At 50.8% G+C, this 21,696-nt stretch overlaps 1 protein-coding gene across 4 annotated transcripts; it reads left to right on the forward strand.

Annotated features, from left to right (window-relative positions):
- Positions 1–1,870: 1,870 nt before the first annotated feature.
- Positions 1,871–21,397, forward strand: SGK2 (serum/glucocorticoid regulated kinase 2). 4 transcript variants are annotated; one of them, XM_074843350.1, is made up of 15 exons: positions 1,871–1,993; positions 5,972–6,112; positions 11,607–11,676; positions 12,979–13,036; positions 13,819–13,868; positions 14,471–14,528; positions 15,130–15,213; positions 15,520–15,651; positions 16,416–16,528; positions 17,074–17,110; positions 17,622–17,708; positions 19,062–19,157; positions 19,312–19,467; positions 19,835–19,924; positions 20,142–21,397. In XM_074843350.1, the coding sequence occupies exons 2-15, from the start codon at positions 6,061–6,063 to the stop codon at positions 20,295–20,297; spliced, it is 1,239 nt and encodes a 412-aa protein (XP_074699451.1). In that variant the 5' UTR covers positions 1,871–1,993; positions 5,972–6,060; the 3' UTR covers positions 20,298–21,397. The 4 variants fall into 4 exon arrangements, with proteins under 4 accessions (XP_074699451.1, XP_074699453.1, XP_074699452.1 ...); XM_074843352.1 differs by lacking the exons at positions 1,871–1,993; positions 5,972–6,112 and adding an exon at positions 8,719–8,733; XM_074843351.1 differs by lacking the exons at positions 1,871–1,993; positions 5,972–6,112 and adding an exon at positions 8,777–8,915.
- Positions 21,398–21,696: the final 299 nt, after the last annotated feature.

The following is a 21,696-nucleotide window of genomic DNA, read 5'->3' on the forward strand; positions in this document are numbered from 1 at the left end:
TGGTGCAACCCTTGTGAGTTGGGCTTGAAACACTGGCGGCCCCTCCAGCCTGCTGCAGCAGACATTTTGATGCTGTGTTGATGCCAGTGAACGTGTATGTGAACCAGGTGTTGCTGGAGATGTGCAGCGTTTAAAGCAGGGGATGCAGCCGAGTGAGCAAAATAAACCCCCAAATAGCAGCAGGTTTAACTTGGACAAAGCAGAAATCTTCTGAAAAGCCAGCACAGTGGCGAAGCCTGATCTCTATTCCAAATGGCTTTTGTCTGCAGCTTCGTAGCTTCTGGTCATGTGCTGCAGCAATCCCCTAAACCTTCTCATTCTGAAAACGAGACTAACAAAGGCCGTCTCTGCGCAAGCAGGGAACGGATTTATTTCTCTCTCTGTATCTTTATGGTTTCTCAAGTAAAATAGGGATCTCTATTTGGGTTCGTTCCCCAAGACATGAGGGTAATATCAAATCTCTGTTATCCTCATGCACCCGCACAGCCGTGCTACCCAACAGGACCATCGTTGGGAGCTGGAGCGAGGCGAGGGCTGAGCCTGTTCCTCTCCACATGCTGCCACTGGTGCCAGAGCTCACAGAGGGACAGGTATGGCTCTGCCTTCTCCCCACCCACCCAGAGCCAGAGACCTTGGCTGCGATGGCGGTTGGCTGTCTTGGCCTCATGAACCTTGGACGCTCCAAATCACGTAGTCCAGACTGTTTCAGAAAATGCTTATTTTGATGGTGGCACCTGTGTTATCCATCATCTGATTTTATACATCTTTGTACCCGTCTGTGTATTCAAATCCTGTCTCAGCTCACCCTTTGGCTTTTGTAATGGCCTCCCCATCCAGTGACCCTTTTTCTTTCTCCTCTCTGCTTTGGGATTCACAGGCCCAGCTGAGACAGGCACATGCTGATGGTGAGAGGTCAGTTACTTAACAAACGCTCAAGGAGTTGTGCTGCCATTCATGTGTTCTCAGAGCTGTGGGACCTCTTGACCGACTACATTGTGGTACACTCCCACAAGAGGAGCAGGTGCAAAAGGGCTTTTGAGGATGAAAGAAACCTTCCTGGGTAATCAGAAAATGACTCCTGCATATGGGTTTTGTATCTTGAGTGAGGATCTGGAGGTTCCACCAGTGACCAGCCGTGACTCCACCAGCACACTCAACCATCAAACTGTTATTTGGGCACCCACGCAAGCAGGGATGTGGTGACCACTGGTGCTGGGCACCTGCAGAAGGGAAGGGAGAGGAACAGGGATCAAATCTGGGGGGGCATGAATAAAGGGCAGTAGATTTTGGCTCCAAGAGGGCTCCTCGGGGCTGATGTGTCCATGGGGCTTGGTCCTGATCAGCTGCTCAGGTGCTTGTTCCTGCATACGTGTGGCCCAGGACGGGGAGCATGGAGCCAGAGGAGGGTCATGCAGAAGTGATGTTGTAGGACTGTCACACCTGCAAAGTTCAAGCTTGTAAAAATCCCTGGATCTCCCGCCCCAGACACAGTGCTGCCAGGGCACACGGCTCCACCTCACCAGCTCCTTCCTTGCTGGCAAGCTCCGTGGATTGCTGATGGATCAGCAATGGGTTGTGTCCACATGCAGGAGGTCTTGCTGGCGTCTGGGAGGTGACCCATGCCTCATTACCTCTGCTAGGACCCGGCATGTGACCCAGCACAGCCTCTGGTGAACAGAGCACTTTGTTCTGACCCTTCGCACTTCCCTGCCGGCGAACTGCCCTCTAATCCCCCCCAAGGAAGGATTTTCCTCTCCCACCCCAGCTCCCTGTGCCTCAGTCCCTTTGCAGAGCGGTGGCAGGGTAATCATTTACTTCCTGCCACAAGCCACTCCTTTGGACTTTTCCTTCGACCTTCAGACCGAATTGCCAAAATAAAAACAACGGGAGGGAGAGCGGTACATGCTGCTTCCCGCAGCTGGAGCGTGGCAGTGCCCACCGGCCCCGCTGCTGGAGCCCAGGAGCCCGGCTCCCCGCGCCTCGTTCTCTGCAGGTAATGCCAATTTACTTTCTCTGGGATGATCGCAACTTTCCCTTCTTCTAATGAGGCCCTGAACCCCTTTGGGAGAAGCAAAGGTTTTTGTCAAGGACTCGTCCCTTGCTGCCAGGGACCCAACCGGCCTGTGGGAGAGCTGCTCCCTGGGGGTCTGGCTCAGGGTCAGCAGCTGGAAGCGGAGGGGGTTTGAGTTCCAGCAGTGGGTTTGTTTCCCAGCTGTGGAGGAATCCAGAGAGGAGACAAGCAGCCTCCTTGCTCCCCGTGGAAATACAGCACTAGGTGGAAAGGTTTATTGCATTAACTGTGCCTCCCCCAGGAAACTTCCATCACAAGGAGCTTCCATCACTCCGCCTGTGTCCGCAGCCCCACATAAGCTCACCTGCCTGGGTGAGCTCCCGTGGGGAGCAGCCACAAGTGTTTCTGACCCTGGGTAATTTCAGGAGCTGGCAGATCAGCAGAGGTAGCTGGTGACTGACTGTGTGTGTCCCCATGTCCCTGAGCCACTTGCACAGGGAAAGGAGGTTTGGGCTGCTCTGGGCTTTTGCAGCCAGCACCAGAAGGGTGAGGTTTACACCAGAAATTTCAGGTGGTTTTGGCTGTGATCTCCCAGGCTGCATCTCCGTCCAGGCTGGGTCTGGTGAAGCTCAGGGGTGTTGTGTCCAGCCCCCCTCTAATGGGGCATCCCTGACCCTCTCACTAGCAGGACTTGGAGGGCTGGGAGGGCACCAAGTTCCTGCTTGGTGCCAGGGCAGGGGAGTGGGGTGGGCTCAGCAGATTTCAATGCAGATCTGCTGCTCTTGCACAGGGTCGTGATCATGCCCGGAGCAGCGCTTGGCCCAGTTTGGACTGGGCTGTCCACTGGATCCTGTATGTATAGCTCTGCTGGAGACAATCTCCGGCTGTGCCAGCACCAGTTGCTTCCCAAGGTTTTGCATGAGGATAAAAAGGGGTGCAAACATGTATCCCATGCAGTGGAGCTGGAGTCGACAGCTCTTGGGAATGGGGATGGGATGGAGCAGGGCAGAGGGGAGGCATTCCCATGGATGCTTTACCCACAAGCTTTTTTAACAAACCCAGTGCTGTGCCAGCAGCGAGGGGCCTGGTTTCGGGCAGTGCAGCTCTCCGAGCCGTCTCTGAGCTGCTAAGCCCTGCTCAATCCGGCCGGGAAACTGCCTCTCTGCCCTTGTCCCTGCCAGGCTGGTCACACTCAGGCCTTGAGCTGCGGGTGGTGGCCCTGAGTGTGCACCCTGCGTCAGACTGACTGCGCTGCAGCAGAAAAGAGCCACTCGTCCCCAAAAAACAGTTGTTTGGTTTTTTAAGAAAGGTTCTAAAGCATAGGCTATAATGTGTCCTGAGGTCCTGCTGGGGAGGGGAGGGGAGGGGAGGGGAGGGGAGGGGAGGGGAGGGGAGGGGAGGGGAGGAGAGGAGAGGAGAGGAGAGGAGAGGAGAGGAGAGGAGAGGAGAGGAGAGGAGAGGAGAGGAGAGGAGAGGAGAGGAGAGGAGAGGAGAGGAGAGGAGAGGAGAGGAGAGGAGAGGAGAGGAGAGGAGAGGAGAGGAGAGGAAACAGAATTGCACCTTCCTCAAGGACAAGGCTGGCCAGCCAGGAGAGAAAGGGTCGCTTAGAGTCAGGCTGCTTCTAATTTCATGTTATTTAGTCACTGAGACTGTGCCTACACTTAAAAAACACTTGGGTGCAAGAAAATCCCATTGAACTCATTTAATGGCAATAATAAGATCAGGCATTTATTCCTCAAACGACGTAAAGGCTTTACAAGAGATCAGTAATATTCTGCCCTGTTCATATTTGTAGAAACAGATGCACTGAAAGTTGCAAGAGTTGCTCAAACCCACTTTAGCTGTCCTTCAGAATAAAAACCTGATCCTGAGTGGCCTCCTCCTGGCTCCTTTCACCAAAGCATGGGGAACTTCTCAGTACCCATGTGGGACTCCTTGGCAAAACCAAAGGCAATGCCTGAGGCAGAACCCTGGCTTTTTGAAGCTAAAAGAAAAATGTAAAGGGAAAAAGAAAATTAAAGAACCCCAGTGGTTTTCAATAGTCTATTTAGTCTTTCATGAATCCTCTTAAGATGAAAAAATAGGCTCTTACCTTTTAAAGAATATCCTATCCTATCCTATCCTATCCTATCCTATCCTATCCTATCCTATCCTATCCTATCCTATCCTATCCTATCCTATCCCTCACCCAGCAGAGATAACTGAGTAGCCAAACATTTTAGGTCACCTTTCACTGCAGGTCAATGGAAACTTGCTTTGTGCTCTCTAGAGAAATATTTGTTTTAATCTTATCTGGACCCTTCCCTGCAATTCTGATTGCTCAGGACCGTGTGGTTCCACTTCAGTGGTACTTTTATGATTATGGTTTTGTATATGCTAGATAGGGAGATTAAGATACCTTTCCCTATAAAATAGCATAGATGCATAGCATATAAAATATTATATAAATTTATATAAATATTTATATATTATAAATTTATATATAAAATTATATAAATTATATAAATTTATATATATAATATAATATATAAAATATTATATATAAAATAGAGAGAGGGAGGGGTACTTCTCTGCGTGTAGAGACAACAGGCTGGACCTGTTGTCCACGGGATGTATCCTGCCTCGGAGAAGCTGCAAACGTGGTTTCCCCGGGGTGAGCAGCACAGGCCAGGGCAGGCCCTGCCGGGAGGGACCACAGAGGACCACACAGCCCTCAACCCCTTATAGGGCTCACCTTTCTGTGGCCAGGGCTTGCTCCCATCATGGTCTGACCAAGTCCACTCCAGGCAGCAGGTGTGCACAGAAGGAGTTAAATTGCCCAAGAGCGGCTCATCACCTCTGAACCCAGGTGCAGCCAGAGGTTTTCCTGGCATAGATGTGTTCTCTGGAGGGCAGAGAAACACCACCCCTGCACAGAAGACCAGCAACACCGGCAGAACCCAACACTGACACCATCAGGTCTCCAGCTTTACTAGAATTGTTTGATTTTGTTTAGGAGCCTGCAGGTGCTGGGCAGGGGGATGGGCCAAGGCCAGTCCTGATGTAAGGGGTGCATGGTCACGCCTGCAGCACCCGTAGGGACGCATGCCTGTGTGCCTATATAATGTATGTGCCCTGCAAGTGCTCCCACAATCATCAGCCCTTCAGCGTGGCACTAATGTCTCCTGTCGTGGGCAAGGGGCAGCGCTTGGGCAAGGGCCGAGCGCCGCTGCAGGCTGCTGCTGGACATGGCCGTGGGTGCACAGGGGCAGGGAAAGAGGGAAAGTCTCACCTCTTGCACGTGGGGAGGGCTGCCCGGGTGGGCAGCATGCTGGAGGCTAGCCCTGCTCGCATCTACCTGCCCCTCTCATGTCCTCCATCATGGGGACAACTGCTTGCCCAGGACACCTCTCCAGGGAGAGTCATGGGGGTCTCCAGCACAAAGCTTTCTGCAGCTGCCCCAGGCATCTGGTGGTGTCTGATGTTGAATCCCCAGGTGAGGACCTGCCCTGTGCTGGGGATTTACTGGTGGTCCATGTGTCCCTGTGCTTCCAGGGAATGTCTTCTCCTGTACCAGGGAGCCACCAGTGCTGGGGCAGTCACCCTGGGTACAGGGAGGACGAATTGGGTCTCAGATCCTCAAAAGCATCGAATAACAAAATTCCCTTCCCAAGAAGAGAAATCTGTGAATTTAACGGTTGTAGGGTAAATTTCTTCTGCTGTACAGAAGTCAAACAGCCAACCAGTACCAACCATCTCTCTTCCAGTGCCCTCTATCTGCCAGTCCCAAAGCACTTTCCAGAGGAGTGCAAAGAGAGGGACCCCAGAGATCTCCACCAGACCAAGCGCTGGGTGGGTGCTGGCCAGACGAGGGTCAGGGAGTCAGCCCTGCGTCCCAGAGCCATGCCCGGCTGGCAGGCAGCCAGCGCTGCACCCGAGGGCTTGTTTCTACTCTTACTCCTGTGCCCTTCACCTTTGCAGCCAGAGAAACGTCTGCGTGAGGACACCTGGCACCGGTCGCTGAGCTCCTGCCCCAGCCCTAAGGAGAGGGGACTATTTCTGCTGGCTTTATGCACATGGCCTGGATGGAGCCTTCCTCCACCACCCTGGGGAAGACAAAGGGTAATGCTTCTGGCTGGTACGGTGTCACTAACCCCCTGGGGATGGTGAGGGCATGGAGGAGGCCTCCCCACCGAGGTCTCCAGCTGGCGTTGGGTTGCGGAGCAGCTGGCAGAGGGCAGAGCCCCATTGCGTGCCTTCCAGGTGGGCTCCAGCCTGGCTCGTGCCACAGCCCAGCCTCACAGGCACGGACGGCTGGGGCTCACCCTTCCCGGCAAGGGCCACATGGAGCCCGCGGGTGGCCAGGAGGTGGTTATGTGCAAGGGGGTGGCAGCTTCACACTGCACAGCTGGCCCTGAGCCCCAGCCAGCGTGGGCACAGCCCTGGAGTGTCAGCAGCCCTCACAAACAGAGCGGGCAGGGTGGACAAAACCAACCCAACTGTTGCTTTGTCCATCAGTATCTAATGTCATTACTGGCCACTCCAGATTAGGTATTTTATGCATTCTAGCTGGTAAAAACTTTTCCTTCCAGAATCCTTCCACTTTCTCTTCTTTGGATAGAAAATGAGTTTTTAATTAAAGATGCCTTTCTGTAGAAAATAAAATCAAGTAGATTTTGTCAATATCACCAAGGTTTTTATTGAAAGAAACAAAAGCAAAAGGTATTGACTTGAAAATGTAAGTTAGCTGCTGAAAGTATTCTGATGCTTGACCATTTCAATGCAAGGAGAGGCAAAACCTGAGAAAATAAACAAATAATAGGAGATATTTTTAAAAGCTGATGATGCTAATAGCTTGAGGATGTTGGCTGAGCAAAAAAAAATTCAGGCTTTGATCTGAGAGAGAACGATATTTCAAGCAACATGCTGCTTCCCCTCTCTTGTTACACATGGCAATGAGCACATCAGATGTTTTGGATGATTTCCTCCTGGCAGCTGTAGTCTGGGGTTAGGACCTGTCCCATGGGGAAGTCTGCCCAGACCTTGGCCCTTCCCACCTTGCACCCACCACGTAACTCACTCTCTAACATGGCTTTTCTCCTGCTGCAGATACACACAGGGAGATTTTATAGGAAACTACAATGGAAGTGAAAAGCGACTGCTTTATTTTTCATGAAGAGAGAGAGAAGACACGAGCCCATCTCTAATGTCTCCTTTTGCTCAGGGCTTAGTCTCTGTTCTCTCAAAGCACTGTGTGCCTCCGACACCTCCATGCGTGTTTATGTTTGCATTTAATACTGCTGCAAAGCGCCAGTCTGGCTACCCTGGGCTGCAGCCTTCCCAGATCTGTGGAGGACACTGAAAACAGCAGCTTCTTCTGGGTTTGACCTGAACCAAATAACAATTTTGACCTTCCTCCCAACCACAGGACAGTGGACAAATTTCCAGCTTTCTAACATGTAAAAAATTGTTTTTAACACCTGAGATGCCTGCCAGGATGTAATTTGCTCCTACCCACCACCTGCACCCCTCCCTCCTCATCCAAAACTACCACCCCCACCTAAATTCTCACTCCTTGGGTATACCTAGCAGGTGTCTCTTCATTTTTTGCAGCTGATCAGCTTTTCCCACTCTCTTTAAAGGGCTGCAGTGAGACAGCAGCACTGCTGTGATTGACCTGAGAAGGTGTGGGGGTTTGTGTTCATGGGCTAAATGAATTGCTGTAGGAAAAAAAGCTATTCCCCTCTGAGTTTTAGGAAAGAGCCTCGGGCTTCTGGTCTGCCAGGGCAGTCAGGGGCAGGGTGGGCTGGTGTGAGGATGGAAAGTGTGGGGAAGGAGGGGTCTCTGTGCTCGCTGGCTGTGGGCTGCTTCCCGTGCTTCAGGACACAGCCTCTGCAGGTAGATGTGCTCCCAGGTCTGTTTGATGCTTTATTCTCTATTTTCATGGGATTATGTTTTGCAAAATTCTGCAAGCTTTAGCCACTTGCTGTTTTCTTCCAGCTTTGCATGTAGTTTTTCCTCTAAAATCTGGGGGGTTGTTTGTCTGTGGTCTCCAGCTTGCTCAGAGCTAGGGCTGCCTGGCTGGGGTTCCTGCTCTGGTTTGTGGTGTCCCTGGGGTGTAGGGGAAAGGATCTGCAAAAGAAAATTGGACAAGACAGGAGCTCTGCAGAGGGCAGCTAAGAAAGCTTCCCCAAGTGAAGAAGTCTTTTAAAGTCTTTCCTAACCTCTTCCTGGACTTGCTGTGTGCTGTAGTGTCTCAATAGGAATGAAAGTGGAGCTCAGTGCTGGCCTGGAGCTATCTCTTAGATCTGTAGCAGGGGAAAGCTTGAGCTTTTTTTTTTTTTTGCCAGTAAAAGCATGTGTTTTCAGGAGTCCTCCTTCCCACCTCCCCTTGTGCTCCTTCTCTGAGCTGAAACTGGGGCATCTCCCCCTTATGCCGTGTGCAGCCCCTGCACTGGATGAAAGCTGTGGGCTGCCTTAGGTGCCCCTCTCAACCTTGCCCCTCCAAACTCTGTGCTTCTTCCAAAGCATCGCCTGCTGTCCCAGTGACAGCTTGCCGGTCCTCCTTGCCTCTCCATGCTGGCAACTAGCCCTTCCCAGAGCGGGAGAGGACGAGGCACTTGCTCGGAGGGGTTTGCAATCTAGGTTAGGTAGGAAATGATGCTGAGAGTGGTGACATCAGGGAAGAGGGTGGGAGGCAGCTTTGCAGATGACGAGTCTATGAGGTTGCCTCTCCGTGCAAGGTACGCGTTGCATTAGTAATGTGTTTGTAGCAAATAATGCTGGGCTAGCATGGGAATGTGGGTCACCACTGGCAGAACTGTTGAAGGAAGAAGGAGCTGCTTGTGCTGTGCTGGGAAGAAAACGTATGTTACTGAGGGATGTTTGTTGGGGGGAGATCTAGCTGCAGTAACTGCTCCAACTTGTAAGTAGCAGCTTTATGTTGTATGAGTGGGTGCCTGCTGCCTGGGGGATGCCTCTGGCCTGGGTGTTGGGGTGAAATGATTTTTGAGGAGGGGGGTGTGGGGTGCAGTGGTTTGGTTCCTGGTGTGTAATAGTCACATCATATCAGGAAACTCCTAGACTTGCTTGCTGATGCTCTCTGTGGCCCTGGCTGTGCCTGGAGCATCCCTGCTGCCCCAGCAGCACAAGGAGGGATGCAGCCGGGCATGTATAACCAAGGATTCCAGCGTACTTTCGTGACCTATTTCAGATTCTGTTGTTCAGTGTGTGTGCGCTCAGGAAGTCTTTGTGCTTTAGGGGGAGTAGGGTTTGCTAGTGATAAGGAAAAGCATGTTTGACTGCTTGGGAGATTTAAACCAGAAACTAACCTGGCTTTGAAGGTGGACTCAGGCTGGGAAAAGTGACTCTGAGGCTAAATAGAAAGTGATATGAGATGGGGATGTACATATCCTAAAAATGTGCATGGTACTTCAGTGCAGAAAGGGAGATTCTTGTCTCTGAGCAAGTACATTTACTGAAACAGCTTTGTTGGAAAACACTGCCCTTGGTCAGCAGGGACTTGTTGAGTAGTTTCACTTCCAACAAAGAAGCAGTGGGGCAGAATGGGGCTGGTGGAGGGAAGCACGAAGGGGCTGCCAGGCTGTGGCCCTGGAAGAGCTGTGCAGCCTTTGCTCGGCAGCAGTGCTCCTGCCTAGCTGCAGGCTGTGGAGACCTTGCTAAATCAGCCTTGTCCAAGCCCTGTGGAGCAAGTTGGGAACTTGTCCTGCGCTGCCAGCAGATACCTCCAAGCTGGATGGATGTGTTTCTGTGGCTTGCCCATGTGCTCCCTTAGATGCCCAAGCTGTGACATGTCCAGCTGTGCTTGAGTCATTATTTTCCTCCTGAGTCTGGGATCAGAACAGTGTCAGTGGCAGCAAGCTGACCGTGGGGCCAAAGCCAAGCTTGTTAGGGTTCAGGTTTGGAGGAAGCAGACTGCCTCACCTGATGGAGGTGCATGTATGGAGCAGGAGTGAGGTGTTAAACTGCGTGGGCTTGGTTGGGTTGCTCTGGCTCCTGGGCAGGGGGTGGGAGCCCTTACTCCTCGACCTACTGCTACTGTTTGCAGCTTGGGGCTTGTTCCACACACACCTGTGTGCTCCTGGCCATCCTGTGGTGACCTCCCTGGCACTGAGCCCCGAGTGAGTGTTGCCTGGTCTGAGACAGCAGAGCTGATGTCCCCCTGCTATGACTGTGATATCTGGCCAGCCTATCTAGCAGCCTGTGGGACAGACGCAGCCCTGAGGCAGGCATTGGATGACCTTCAATAGACCTCGGTGAGCCAGGGAAAGCCAGACTGTCAGGGAAATAAGGACTGTGCCCAGTGGGAGGAGATGGGGATTGATCTGTCTGGGTGCTGCCTGCATGCTGCCCTTACTGCTGGGCCAAGCTCTTGTACCTGCTGCAGCACAAAGTATTGGACCAGGCCAGGGTCTCAGACCAGCCAGATGTTGTAAGCTCACTCACTGAATGGTTTGTGGGCTTTTCTTTAAATTCCTGCTCTCCCTTATCCATTCAGAAACATTAAAACCACAGCCTGTCTTTTGGCTCCTCATCAGATCTGCACCGAGCTCCCAGAACTGCTGGCGGTGCCTGGTTCAGTGGCTCTCTGGGGTGCACAGGTCCCTCCATATGGCAGATCCGAAGGGCCCTGCAAATGGGCTTGTGTTTACCTCAAAACTTGTTGTCCTACAAACTCCCTGCCTGGAGAGGTGGGCTCTGGCAGTTGGTGCTGCCAACTCCTTGGTCTGTGGAAGACCTATTCCAGGGTGACAACTTGCTTGTGTGTACAAAGGCTGTTTTTGATGGGGAGGGGAGAAGCATGTGTTTCTGTGAGTGTTCTGATTTGTTCTTTCCTTCCAGCAGCAGAAATAGGGTAGAGCCAGCGTGTAAAACTGAGTCTTGAAATATTTTTTTTATGTCCTCCGAATCAAAACAAGGAACTCCTCCGTACAGATTGCACTTCTCAGGCTTTTCTCTTGTTCAGCCTGTGCAGTGAGGAGCAGGCTCAGGACTTTGCACCTCTGTGAAGGGAGAGGTGATGGGTGATGGCAACTGCCTGCATGGCTGAGCAGCAGGGATGCTCCGTGGTGGGAATCCCAGCTTCTGGCACTGGCTGCATGTCCTTGGGCAAGTCACTTACTTGCTGCGATGTGTGTGTGCTGGCTTACCTCCTGCAGGGCCCTGAAAGGTTTCATTCATGTCCCTAATTACTCGCAGAGTCCTGAATGAAAGGGGCAGTGGATGTGCCAAATGTGTGATGTATCCCAGTACAACATTGTCCTTGTGAGCACTCTCCTTGTCCCTCCTGGGGACCCAGGGGTGGCTCAGGGAGGCTTGGTGGTGGTGCTTTAGCCCAAGGCCTCCCTGGCATGGCAGAGGGTGTCTGTTTTGTGGTGCTTATCCCCATCCTATGAGCTATTGAGGGCTCCTGGCAGGGCTGGGAGGGGAGCTGTCCTGGTTCCTATAATTTCCTCGTTATTTTGGTATGTGGGTGGAAGGGGGAGGAGGGTGGCTGAGGAGAGAAGAGCAAGGTCAGTGAAGAACAAACGTGCCTCTGTGCACTTGTGATCATGCTGCCAGCTAATCGGCTTCAGTGCTTCAACTTTCCTCACAGAACTCATCAAGCACAGCCGTGAGAGGATAGGACAAACCATCAAGGCCTCCGGCTCCAGGCTCTGCTCATAGTGAGTATGAAAGCCTCCCAGTGGGATGAGAGCCCTTTAAAAGCTCAGCCCGATAACCCCTGCGCTGGCTCGGTGGTGAATGGAGCTGGCTGGCACCGGCCAGATGTGGGCAGTCCCCAGGGACAGCCGCCAGCACCCGCTGCCACTCGGCATCTCCTGCCATGGTCCGCCTGGCCACGGAGGAGGGGGGCTCTGGGATGGCCGTGGGTCTGTGCCTGGCAGTGCGTGGGGGTGGAGAGGGGGAGCACCCACAGGTGAGAGGCGGGGGAGGCTGGTGGGATCTTCGGGCCCCCTTTTTGGAAGGGGCAGGGTGGAGGGTGGGGGACAAGAGTTATCAGAGCCTCCCTATGGTGTATGAGAGCTTGGTGGGGCTGAGGGGGAATGGACAAAGCTCTCTGGGGCAGGGGAGACAGGAACAAAGTTGTTTTGGTTTTGTTTTTTTGTCACCTATTTAATCCTGGCTTTTGAAAGGAATGTGGGGGAACCCTTAAAACCAAGCAGAGGAATCCCTGGAGTGGCAGGACCCATCCCTCCCCAGTGATGCTCAAGCAGGGTGGATCTGAACCAACAAGTGTTGTTCAAGTCCAACTCCTCCAGCCCCAGCAGCAGCTGCACTGGGTAGCCGGGAGCCCTGTGCTTTAATGTCTCTGCTCACCGCGCCCGCGCTGTGGCTGCCATGGCCAGCCCCTCTTCCCTGCAATGTCAACAGCCCCAGACTGCCACGGTCTGCCCTGGCCTGGGGGAATGGCCTCTGGCTGCTGCCAGCCCCGATGGCGTAGGGTGGCTGGACCCAGCAGGACTCTCCTGGCTGCCCTGTGGGGACACTCTCTGGGTTGCAGGGATGGGTGCTGCAGCATCCCTGTGCAGTGGGGTGGGGGCTGCATCTGCCTCGAGAGGGGTCTGGCCATGGCCAGGAGGGCTGCAGCCTCCTCTGACCCCGATGCTGTGTTGCTGCTGCGGCTGTGCTGGTCCTCAGGTGTTTGTGCCCTGACCAGTTTCTGCAAGGGGTAACTGTGGCATTTAATATGCTTGTGCTTGTTCAAATCACTTGTGCACCCGGAAACCTTTTCCCCCCAATCTCCTGTCAGCATGCACCCACTGTCCCCTGCCTCCCCCAGAGCGTGTGCACCCCCATCCCTTGGGAGTAGCGGTGCTACCAAGGGGTAGCTGGGGACCTCAGCTGAGGTCTCCTATGATGGAGGGGAGCACACACTGGGGTCTGCGCTGGTCCCTGGCAAGTTAATGGTGTGAAGCTGTTTCTCTCTTGAACTATTTTCAATACTGGCTTGCTCTTCTCCCAAGTGCTGAACGAGTTGCTTTTTTAATGGATCGTTCCCGGAGCCCGGACAAAAGCACCCAGGTGAGATCATGGCTCTGAGCCAGCAAGTCCTTACCTTTGGGATGGAGAGGGGCTGGTGCCTGTAGGAGAAAAACAAGGAGGAGAGCTGGCATTAGCTTGCTAGGAGTCTTACTGCTGCCTTGGTCCTGTGGGTGGTGCTGGGTGGAGAAAAGTGAAAGTGGAGGCCCTATATACAAGGCATAATGTTCCCAGCATCTGGGGAGGGGAAGATTCCTGGCATGCAGGAAGAGGAGGAAGACTTGTGTATGTACCTCCTTCTCACTGGGAAGAGGGAGTCTGCACCTCTGTGGTGCTGAGTGTGCATAAGAGTACTTCTGAGGCTCCAGACCTGGCAGTTTTGGGCCTTAATGGGAGTAGGCAGAGGGCTGCAGGGTTTGGGGAAGATGCTACAGGAGCGTACCTCTGTCTGAGCTGTGCACAGGGCTTCTTGCCTAGCACAGCAGTGGGGAGTGCCTTGTCTTGGTGCTGTGGTGAGACATGCAGTGCCCTTCCTCTGTGGCAGCACAGCAGGTTTTGAAAGCCTCAAGTCAGGAACCAAGCAGTTGCTTAGTATTTTTTCTTCGTGTAAGTATGGTATGAGGACTTTAGCACAGACTCTAGTGCAGCCTCCAGCTTGGGCATGATACTGCATAGTCCTGTTCTCCCTTTCCCCATCACTTAAGTTTGCTTAAGTATCTTGCTGATGGGTGTTTATCAGTGGCCTTGTGCAAGAGATGCTGTATTGAGAAAAGTGCAACCTGCAGCATGGTCCTTGTGACTAATATTATTGTTATCCTCTCCAGCTTCCAACACCAACTGATAACATCAACCTTGGACCTTCTGCTAACCCAAAGTAAGCTCCCTGCTAAAGCCAGGTAGGGTGTGGAGCGTTGCAGTCAAGAGATCTGGCAGGGGAATGCAGCTGGTCCCTGTGTCTTGCGTGGGTGGTGTCTGCAAAAGTCCTAACAATTACATTACTTGGCCTTTAATATCGTGTGTATCACCAATGTACCAGCTTTCAAGACTTTCAACTATAGTTGGTCCTTGTTATCATAATCATCCTCTCCTGCCCATGTCTGCAGCCCCTTGTCCCATCTCTCTTGAGAAGTAGTAAGGGAAGATATTCCTCATCACTGTGGGCTCCCTGGGTATCGTTCTCTAGAAATGGGGATAAACTGTGTTGCCTGTAAAGATGCCGCTTGGTCCTGACAGGTGCTTTCACCTGTGGCTGTATTCAGCAGGTGGGTTGTTGAGGGATTGCCCATCCTCTGCTGGGTGCACTGAATACACAGTGCAAATCCCGAGCTGGCTGGGAGTGAGGGTCACCCGTCCAGTGCCCTTTAATCCCTTTCACAAACACTCATGTTTCCAAGAAGGAACTCTGCTTTGATGGCAGTGTTGCTGTTGCATGTTTCTCTCCCAGAAACATTAACTTGTTTCATTCTTGCCCAACAGTGCCAAGCCAACAGACTTTGACTTCCTGAAGGTTATCGGCAAAGGAAGCTTTGGAAAAGTAAGTGGGTTTGTACAGGTGGGCTGTAGCTCTTTAGAGGCAGCTTGGGAAGAGACTTCCTTGCTGAAGGAGTTTCTAGTTGTGTTCTTTGCTTGCACCTCTCCTCAGGAGCTTGACCTGAGTGGGACTGAGACCAGATGAGACCTGAGATAGGGTTTTTCACAGTCTATTCATAGCTTGAGCTGTCCTGCAACTTCTTTAAGGACAGAAGTGTGAGGTGTTTTATGCTCAGGGTGGTAATGGTGAGGAGCAGTACTTGATTCAAAGTGTCAGACTTGTTCAGCTAGCAAAAGATCTTCAGACAAATCTGTACCTTGTGAGATAGCAAGGATCCACTTTACATGGGACTGTCTCCAAATGCTCCAAGATTTTTCTGTTGAATGTGTAAGAGATGGACATGATGTCATGTGCTTTTTTTTTCTGGCAATGAGAAAGTGCTGGAAAGTCAGGGTGGGAGCTTGATCTTTTAAACTTTTGTATCTGACCCTCTGAAGCTATACTTGGTGTGTAATCACTCAAAAGAGTATCGAACTAATGAGGAAACACTAACTGAATGGCAGAAGGTGAGACTGAAACCCGTGACCAGGACCTTCTGTTGCAGGTTCTCTTGGCCAAACGCAAGTGTGATGGGACTTTTTATGCAGTGAAAGTCTTGCATAAGAAAACCATCCTAAAGAAAAAGGAGGTATGTCTGCTCTCCTTGGCTACTTCTGCAAATAGTGGTCCTGGTAATGCAATTGAGGTATCTTGTGGCTGGCATTCATGTAGACAACTTGCACGTTAAACATGGATTTCTTTGTGCCATGGGAACATGGAGAAGAACTAAGATGAATCAGGTCAGATAGAAGAGAGTGGTTCCCTTCCTGGGGCTGGAGATGACCATCTTAGGCTCCCAGCTTCCACCTGTTTTTAAAAACAGCAGTGAACCCCCTATGATAGACTGGACTAGACCCTTGCCTGAAACTCTAACACCTTGCCTGCTTTTTGGTAGCAAAACCACATCATGGCAGAACGCAATGTGCTCTTGAAAAATGTCAAGCATCCCTTCCTTGTGGGACTCCATTACTCCTTCCAGACCTCGGAGAAGCTTTACTTTGTGCTTGACTATGTAAATGGAGGAGAGGTGAGTGCACTTACAGGCCTTATTCTAATCCTCTATTTGGTCCTTCCCAAACATGCTGCTTTATTGTCTAAAACTGTTTCTTGTCAGAAGGTAATGATGTTGAAGTGTAATGTTGCTTTGACTGCTGGCAAGAGGAGTGAAGATCTTGCTGGCTATGACCCTAGTCAGATGATTCCCAAGGCAAGGATGCTGAGAAAAGTGTGTGCTAGGGGTGTTTTAAAATCCTATGGAGAATATGGGAAGTACTGATGTTGGTGAGCTGTAGGCAAAACCCACTTGTGGGCCAGCTCTGGATCCTAGTCTAGTGCTTGGGTGATGCCATTGCAGTGTGCTAGATTTCTTTTTCTGTCCTGTAGAAGCTTGCCTTTTTTTTTTTTAGCTGTCTTTCTCTGTGCTATCTGAAACTGGCTGGGAGACATTGTTAACATGGATGTCTTGCTCAAATGGAATTCATATTGGGGATCAGCTCTGTGCGTGTACCACTTCTCATGGCTCTACTACCACTATAATCAGCCTGTGGGTTGTAGGAAGCTTAACTAGATCAGCTGATGACCATTTTTTCTGTGGAATGAATTCTTAAGTGAGATGGTAACATAAGAGGAGGACAAATGAAGCAATTTCTAGGAAGGTGTTTAGATTGCTTAAACTCACTTGGTTTGGGCTTATTTCATGTGCTACTTGCTGCACATCAGGCTTTTGGGCTTGCTCCAGATATCCTTCAGTTTTTTAGAGAAGAAATGATCAACCCTCTCATCTGCCTGTAGCTCTTCTTCCACTTGCAAAGGGAGCGTTGTTTCCGTGAACCCCGGGCCCGATTCTATGCTGCAGAAGTTGCTAGTGCAATTGGGTACCTGCATTCCTTAAACATCATTTACAGGTAAGGCACGTGTCCTGCTGGGCAGAGCAGGGGCACCAAGTCTGCCCAGCCAGGCTGTGTGCAGTGCTGGGGAGGAAAAGGGCTTCACTGGGGCCCTGCAACATTCAGGACTGGAGCAGCTGAAGAATCTCTCACCCCAGACAAGAGACTGCTGCTGGCACTCTATCCTGTGAGAGGGGTGCTCTCTGCATGGGATCTGATGCACGATAAATACTCCCAGCCTGATAGTGGGAAGGAGAGAGAATGGTTAAGTGTGAAGATTTAAAATAAATCCAGCTCTAAGTAAGAAATTGTCTCTCGGTAACCATTTATGCATAGATATGCAGGGAAATGCAGGCTAACACCTGATCCTGTACGACAGCAGTCTTTCTAGGTTTGCACGTGTGTGTGCTGATACCCGACAGTGGTGGGAATCTGCACTTTGGGAAGGCCTCAGTGAACTGGATTGGGAAATTTTGTTAGATCCTATTAGCTGATGCTGTTTCAGATCCGGCTTTCCTAAATATCTGGCCAAATCTGCTCAAACAGCACTTTTTGTCTTGCAGGGACTTAAAACCTGAGAACATTCTCCTGGATTGCCAGGTACATTCGCAACTTGTGCTGCCTTCCTTCTGGCTTTAAAAGAATCACAGCCATAAACAGAGGGCTATGGTTCTGCAATGGATTTTTGTATGTATGCATCACTGCATTTCTGTGCAAATCCTGCAAGAGGGAGTGAGCCTGTCCTCTGCAGAACCCCACACTTGGGGGGACCCCCCCAGCTAGGACCTGACTTTGTGGGCAGGGATCAGGGGTGCTAAGAGCAAGCACCACTGCTGCTACTCTGGCATCACCACTATATAAACTGACTCTGGGATAAAGCAGGGCAAAACACAGCAGTGTTGGATCTCTTCATAGCTATGCAGTTGTAGACAAATTAAAATGCAAACTAGACTCTACTTTCTCTATAGGCTCCCCTACTTGTACTATAGAATGTCCAGAAGATGAGGGAGGGGGAAGCAGATGAGCAGTGGGGAACTAAAACATACATGAGATGAAATCCTGTCTCTTCTCTAGAAAGAGTTGGTCAAGCTGAAATGTCTCTTTTCTCTAGGGACACATAGTATTGACAGACTTTGGACTCTGCAAAGAAGGAATGGAGCAAGAGGAGACAACTTCTACTTTTTGTGGAACTCCTGAGGTACAGCATGTGCTGGGGTTTCACTGTGACCTGGGGGCTGAAAGCCTTCAGAGACTTGCTGCTCTGGGTCTCAAACTTGTCTGGATGCTCAGCATCTCAAAATACTGAGTTAGACCATCCTTGGCTATCTGAGGTTGTCAGCTTGAAGCTGGAGTTCAGATAAGGCCGCCTTTACTCAGCAGAGACACTTTTACCTGTAACAGCTGATTAGTACTCTAAATTTGCTGTACTATCAAGCAGGGATCCCTGCACTTAGAAATGGCCCGTCTTGTGAAACTGGGGCTGTTCCAGGAGGCTGTGGAGACAACCTTGACCCTGGGAGCCTATAAGCAGGCTGTTTACCTGCTCTGATACCCGGAGCTGCAGAACAAGGAGCCTGCTGGTACTGACATACACAGGACCTGGCCATGCTCTTCTGCGTGTCCTTGGTACGCAGGAGCTGCAAAACACCCTGTGCAGAGGAGATGACCAGGCTCACCTCTGGAGGGTGAACACTGCTCAGAGGGAGGAAATGCCTTTTCTGCAATGCACTTCAACTAGGTTTTGCTAAAACCTATCTCCAGTTTGGCTTCTTGGAGGCTTTTTTCCCTGCTTCTTGTTGAGCTTGGGATTTTGGTAGCACTTTGGCCTAGGTAATACACCTGTCCTGCTGCTCTTCCTCAGAGCTAGAAGACGGGTCTGTAAACAAGATACTTTTCAGTATTCAAGCTCAGTAGAAGTGGGAAGGAATTTTCCGGTGGTAGCCCTCAGCTTTCAGTGGGGATCCACTTACGCAATAGTACAGCACAAATCAAGCAGGAACGTTTGTGTTTTGTTTTGTGTTTTTGATGTATGTTGTGGGTGTTTTTTCCTGCCCTAGATAGGGAGCCTGATAGTACACAGAGATAATCCTGTTCGAGACCAGACTTGATGCGCTGCTTGTTCTGCAGGCCACTTGAATTCTTCCCTGTTCCTCCTAGTTGGTGGTTATTAGTAGTTTTGCTGCTTTGGACAGACTTACTGGGACTGAAAACTGCAGCTTTCTCAAAACCACAGAAGCCTCTTGGGGTGTAATGTGTCAGTGCAGGACAGGTTTGCTGGTTGAGTTGTGGTGGGTAGCAAATATTTGTACAAGCCCTCTATAGGAAGAGAACCTTCTGTAGCCCAGAAGAACACTCTGGGGGTTTTAGTGGGTGTATTTCAAACTCGCTGCTCTGAAGCAAGTGGACAGTCTAGCAAAGCACAGTAGGAAATGAATCTGTGTGCTTCCTAATGCATTTGCCCAGTTTGAATTGCAGCCAGGTCTGTGTACTTATGAGGACAAAGCCCTTCCTTTATAATTTGGCTCAAATATTTATTTCTGACTCTTCCTAGTACCTGGCACCTGAGGTGCTAAAGAAGCAGCCATATGACAGGACAGTAGACTGGTGGTGTCTGGGAGCCGTCCTCTACGAGATGCTGTTTGGACTGGTAAGTTTGGAAGCTGTGTGTTTTCTGCTACATGGTGAAGAATTTATTTTTGAAAGTTGTGATGGGAGGTTGGTCTGGTGTTCACATGGTACCTGACACAGACAACTGAATCCTGAATGGTTTACCTGGCTGTTTCTCCTCTCTTTCAAATTAGCCTCCTTTTTACAGCCGGGATGTGTCTCAGATGTATGACAACATTCTGCACAAGCCACTCCAGATCCAAGGAAGCAAGACTGTGGCAGCTTGTGACATCCTCCAGGGACTTCTCCACAAGGATGAGAAGAGGAGGCTGGGTGCCAAGACAGACTTTGTAGGTTGCCTCCGTTAGGATCAGGAGAGAGGAGGAATAGGAAACCTTTCTATTCTGAGCCTTTCTTTCATGATAACAGCGTTGCCTTTCCCTATATGCTGATGTATCTCCAGCCCCCTAAAAGGGGCATATGGGGTTGGCTTGGATTTCCAAAGGGAACACTATGATGCAAGGTGTGGTGGCAAGCTAAGGGCACCAGTGTGTGGTGGTGTCATATCCCTTCAAGGGATTTGCTACATGGCCCCTACATGGATATGTGGTAGCTCCAAGTCTTGCTTCAACCACTTAATGCTATGAAACCAGCTGGCAGGTGCTGGAAAAAGAGGGTTGGCAGAAGACTGACTTTTTCCCCCTGCTTTCTATGCAGCTTGAGATAAAGAACCACGTATTCTTCAGCCCAATAAACTGGGATGACTTGTACCACAAGAGGATTACTCCTCCGTTTAACCCCAATGTGGTGAGTGTCTGGTATCTGTTATATAGTGGTACAAAAGGAATCCCCTCCAGATGTCTTATGCTGGCACTGAGGGGTGCTGAAGTGCAGGTTAGGAACTGCACACACAGTGGTGACAATGCTTTTGGAAGAGCAGCTGTATTAGACTGTTCCAACATAAGCGGTTGGTTCAGGTCTCCTCACTTGAAATGACTGTGTGTGTGTCTGCTCCTTGGTTTAGGCTGGTCCAGCTGATCTGCGACACTTTGATCCAGAGTTCACCCAAGAAGCGATCTCCACCTCCATCACCCACACGCCTGACCCGGCAGCCAGCAGCTCCAGTGCCTCGGATGCATTTTTAGGATTTTCTTATGCACCAACTGAAGAAGGCATCTAGGTTTTATAAAGGCTTTGAGAAGCCAGATTTTAACTGAATGGGTTAACTGAATTTTATGTTCATGGGTGGTTTTTGGTTTGTTGTGTTTTGTTTTTTTTTTAAAAAGGATTGGTACTGTCCTTTTGCTCATGGTTTAAGGAAATTGGGACTAATACACTAACTGGCTGGAACAGAGCTCTTTACTTTTGCTGTTTGGTGGATTTCCCTCTACATGACTGTTCCTCTGGCAGGGAAAGTGGAACACTGATTATTATGTTTTCCCCCTGAGTTGTCTTGTGCTACTTGGCAGAATCGTATTCACTCTGGTTGTATTTATGGTTGAGGTATGTACCATCACTCACATCAACAGCTGTGTCCCTGTAACTGGTCACTTTTTGTTGAGGTAACTCTGCCCAGCTATGCCCAACTGCTTTGCCCCCCCCATAGACAGGGTAACTCTTCACACTACTAAGAGCAGTGGCTTTCTTCCCTTACGTGGACTGGGCCTCTTAAGCCACTTATCCTGGGCTGAGAAACTGTTCATCAGTTATTGCTCCAAAGGCAGCTGTGGGTCTGTAAATCCTGACCTGTGCTGTGGCCTTCCATGCCAGCCAGGCCCTCCCCAAGGTGAGTGGATCATCTCTCTGGTCCAGGATTGGGATGCTGCTGAAGCAACAAGGAGGCTGTTATAGAGGAGAGAGCGTGTGGGAGGAAAATCCCAGATAGAATGGATGGGAAAGACGCTGGGATCCTTTCACAGTTGTGCTTGACTTGCCCAAGGCACACCAACACACTGCAAGGAGCAGCCCTCCAGGCTCCAGCGCTGGTCTGGAAAGGCCTGTCACTGATGTAGAACGGTTATTTATTCTGCCTTAATTTAAATGCTAGTGCACCCAGTGAATGTCACTTCCCACTTTTTTTTTTAAAGTTGTTTTATTCTGTTGCTGTGGGGAGGAGAAAGGGGGCTAAAAGCTTCTAACTGCAACACAGGGGTGGAAGTGGTGTTATGCTCATGCTCTTGGGAAGCTTGTGCTGGAGCAATTTTTTTTATTGTACTTTATCTTGTACATGCTGAAGTCATCAGAAATATGACATGGTTTGTATTAAAGTGCATACACGGGTGTGCTTCCATCTCTCTGTGGGGAAGGGAGTGCGGGGGGGTGAAGAGAGCAGGGAGGTGGGTGTGGGCTTATTCTGTGCCTGAGAGCGGCTGTACCCCTACACTCGGCTGCACGCGGAGAGTCACTGAAACTTTTTTCTTAATTAACTAGAAAGTCCCTACTCCAGGCTGATGGAAGGATGGGGATGTTTAGGCTGTTCCCCCCCGCCCACCGCAGTGGTACCGCCCCCCCGTTCCCCCCGCGGGAATGGCGCGCGCCGCCGCCTCTGCGCTCCGCGCATGCGCACTCCCGCCCGGCGC

Source organism: Strix aluco, chromosome 17 (assembly GCF_031877795.1).
Source record: "Strix aluco isolate bStrAlu1 chromosome 17, bStrAlu1.hap1, whole genome shotgun sequence".
In the NCBI taxonomy this organism is placed as follows: domain Eukaryota; kingdom Metazoa; phylum Chordata; class Aves; order Strigiformes; family Strigidae; genus Strix; species Strix aluco.

Coding starts and splice junctions, on each gene's coding strand:
- SGK2 (XM_074843350.1), top strand. CDS start 6,061: ATGCACATGGCCTGGATGGAGCCTTCCTCCACCACCCTGGGGAAGACA. Junction 6,113..11,606: donor CACCCTGGGGAAGACAAAGG/GTAATGCTTCTG, acceptor CTTTCCTCACAG/AACTCATCAAGCACAGCCGT. Junction 13,037..13,818: donor GCCCGGACAAAAGCACCCAG/GTGAGATCATGG, acceptor TATCCTCTCCAG/CTTCCAACACCAACTGATAA.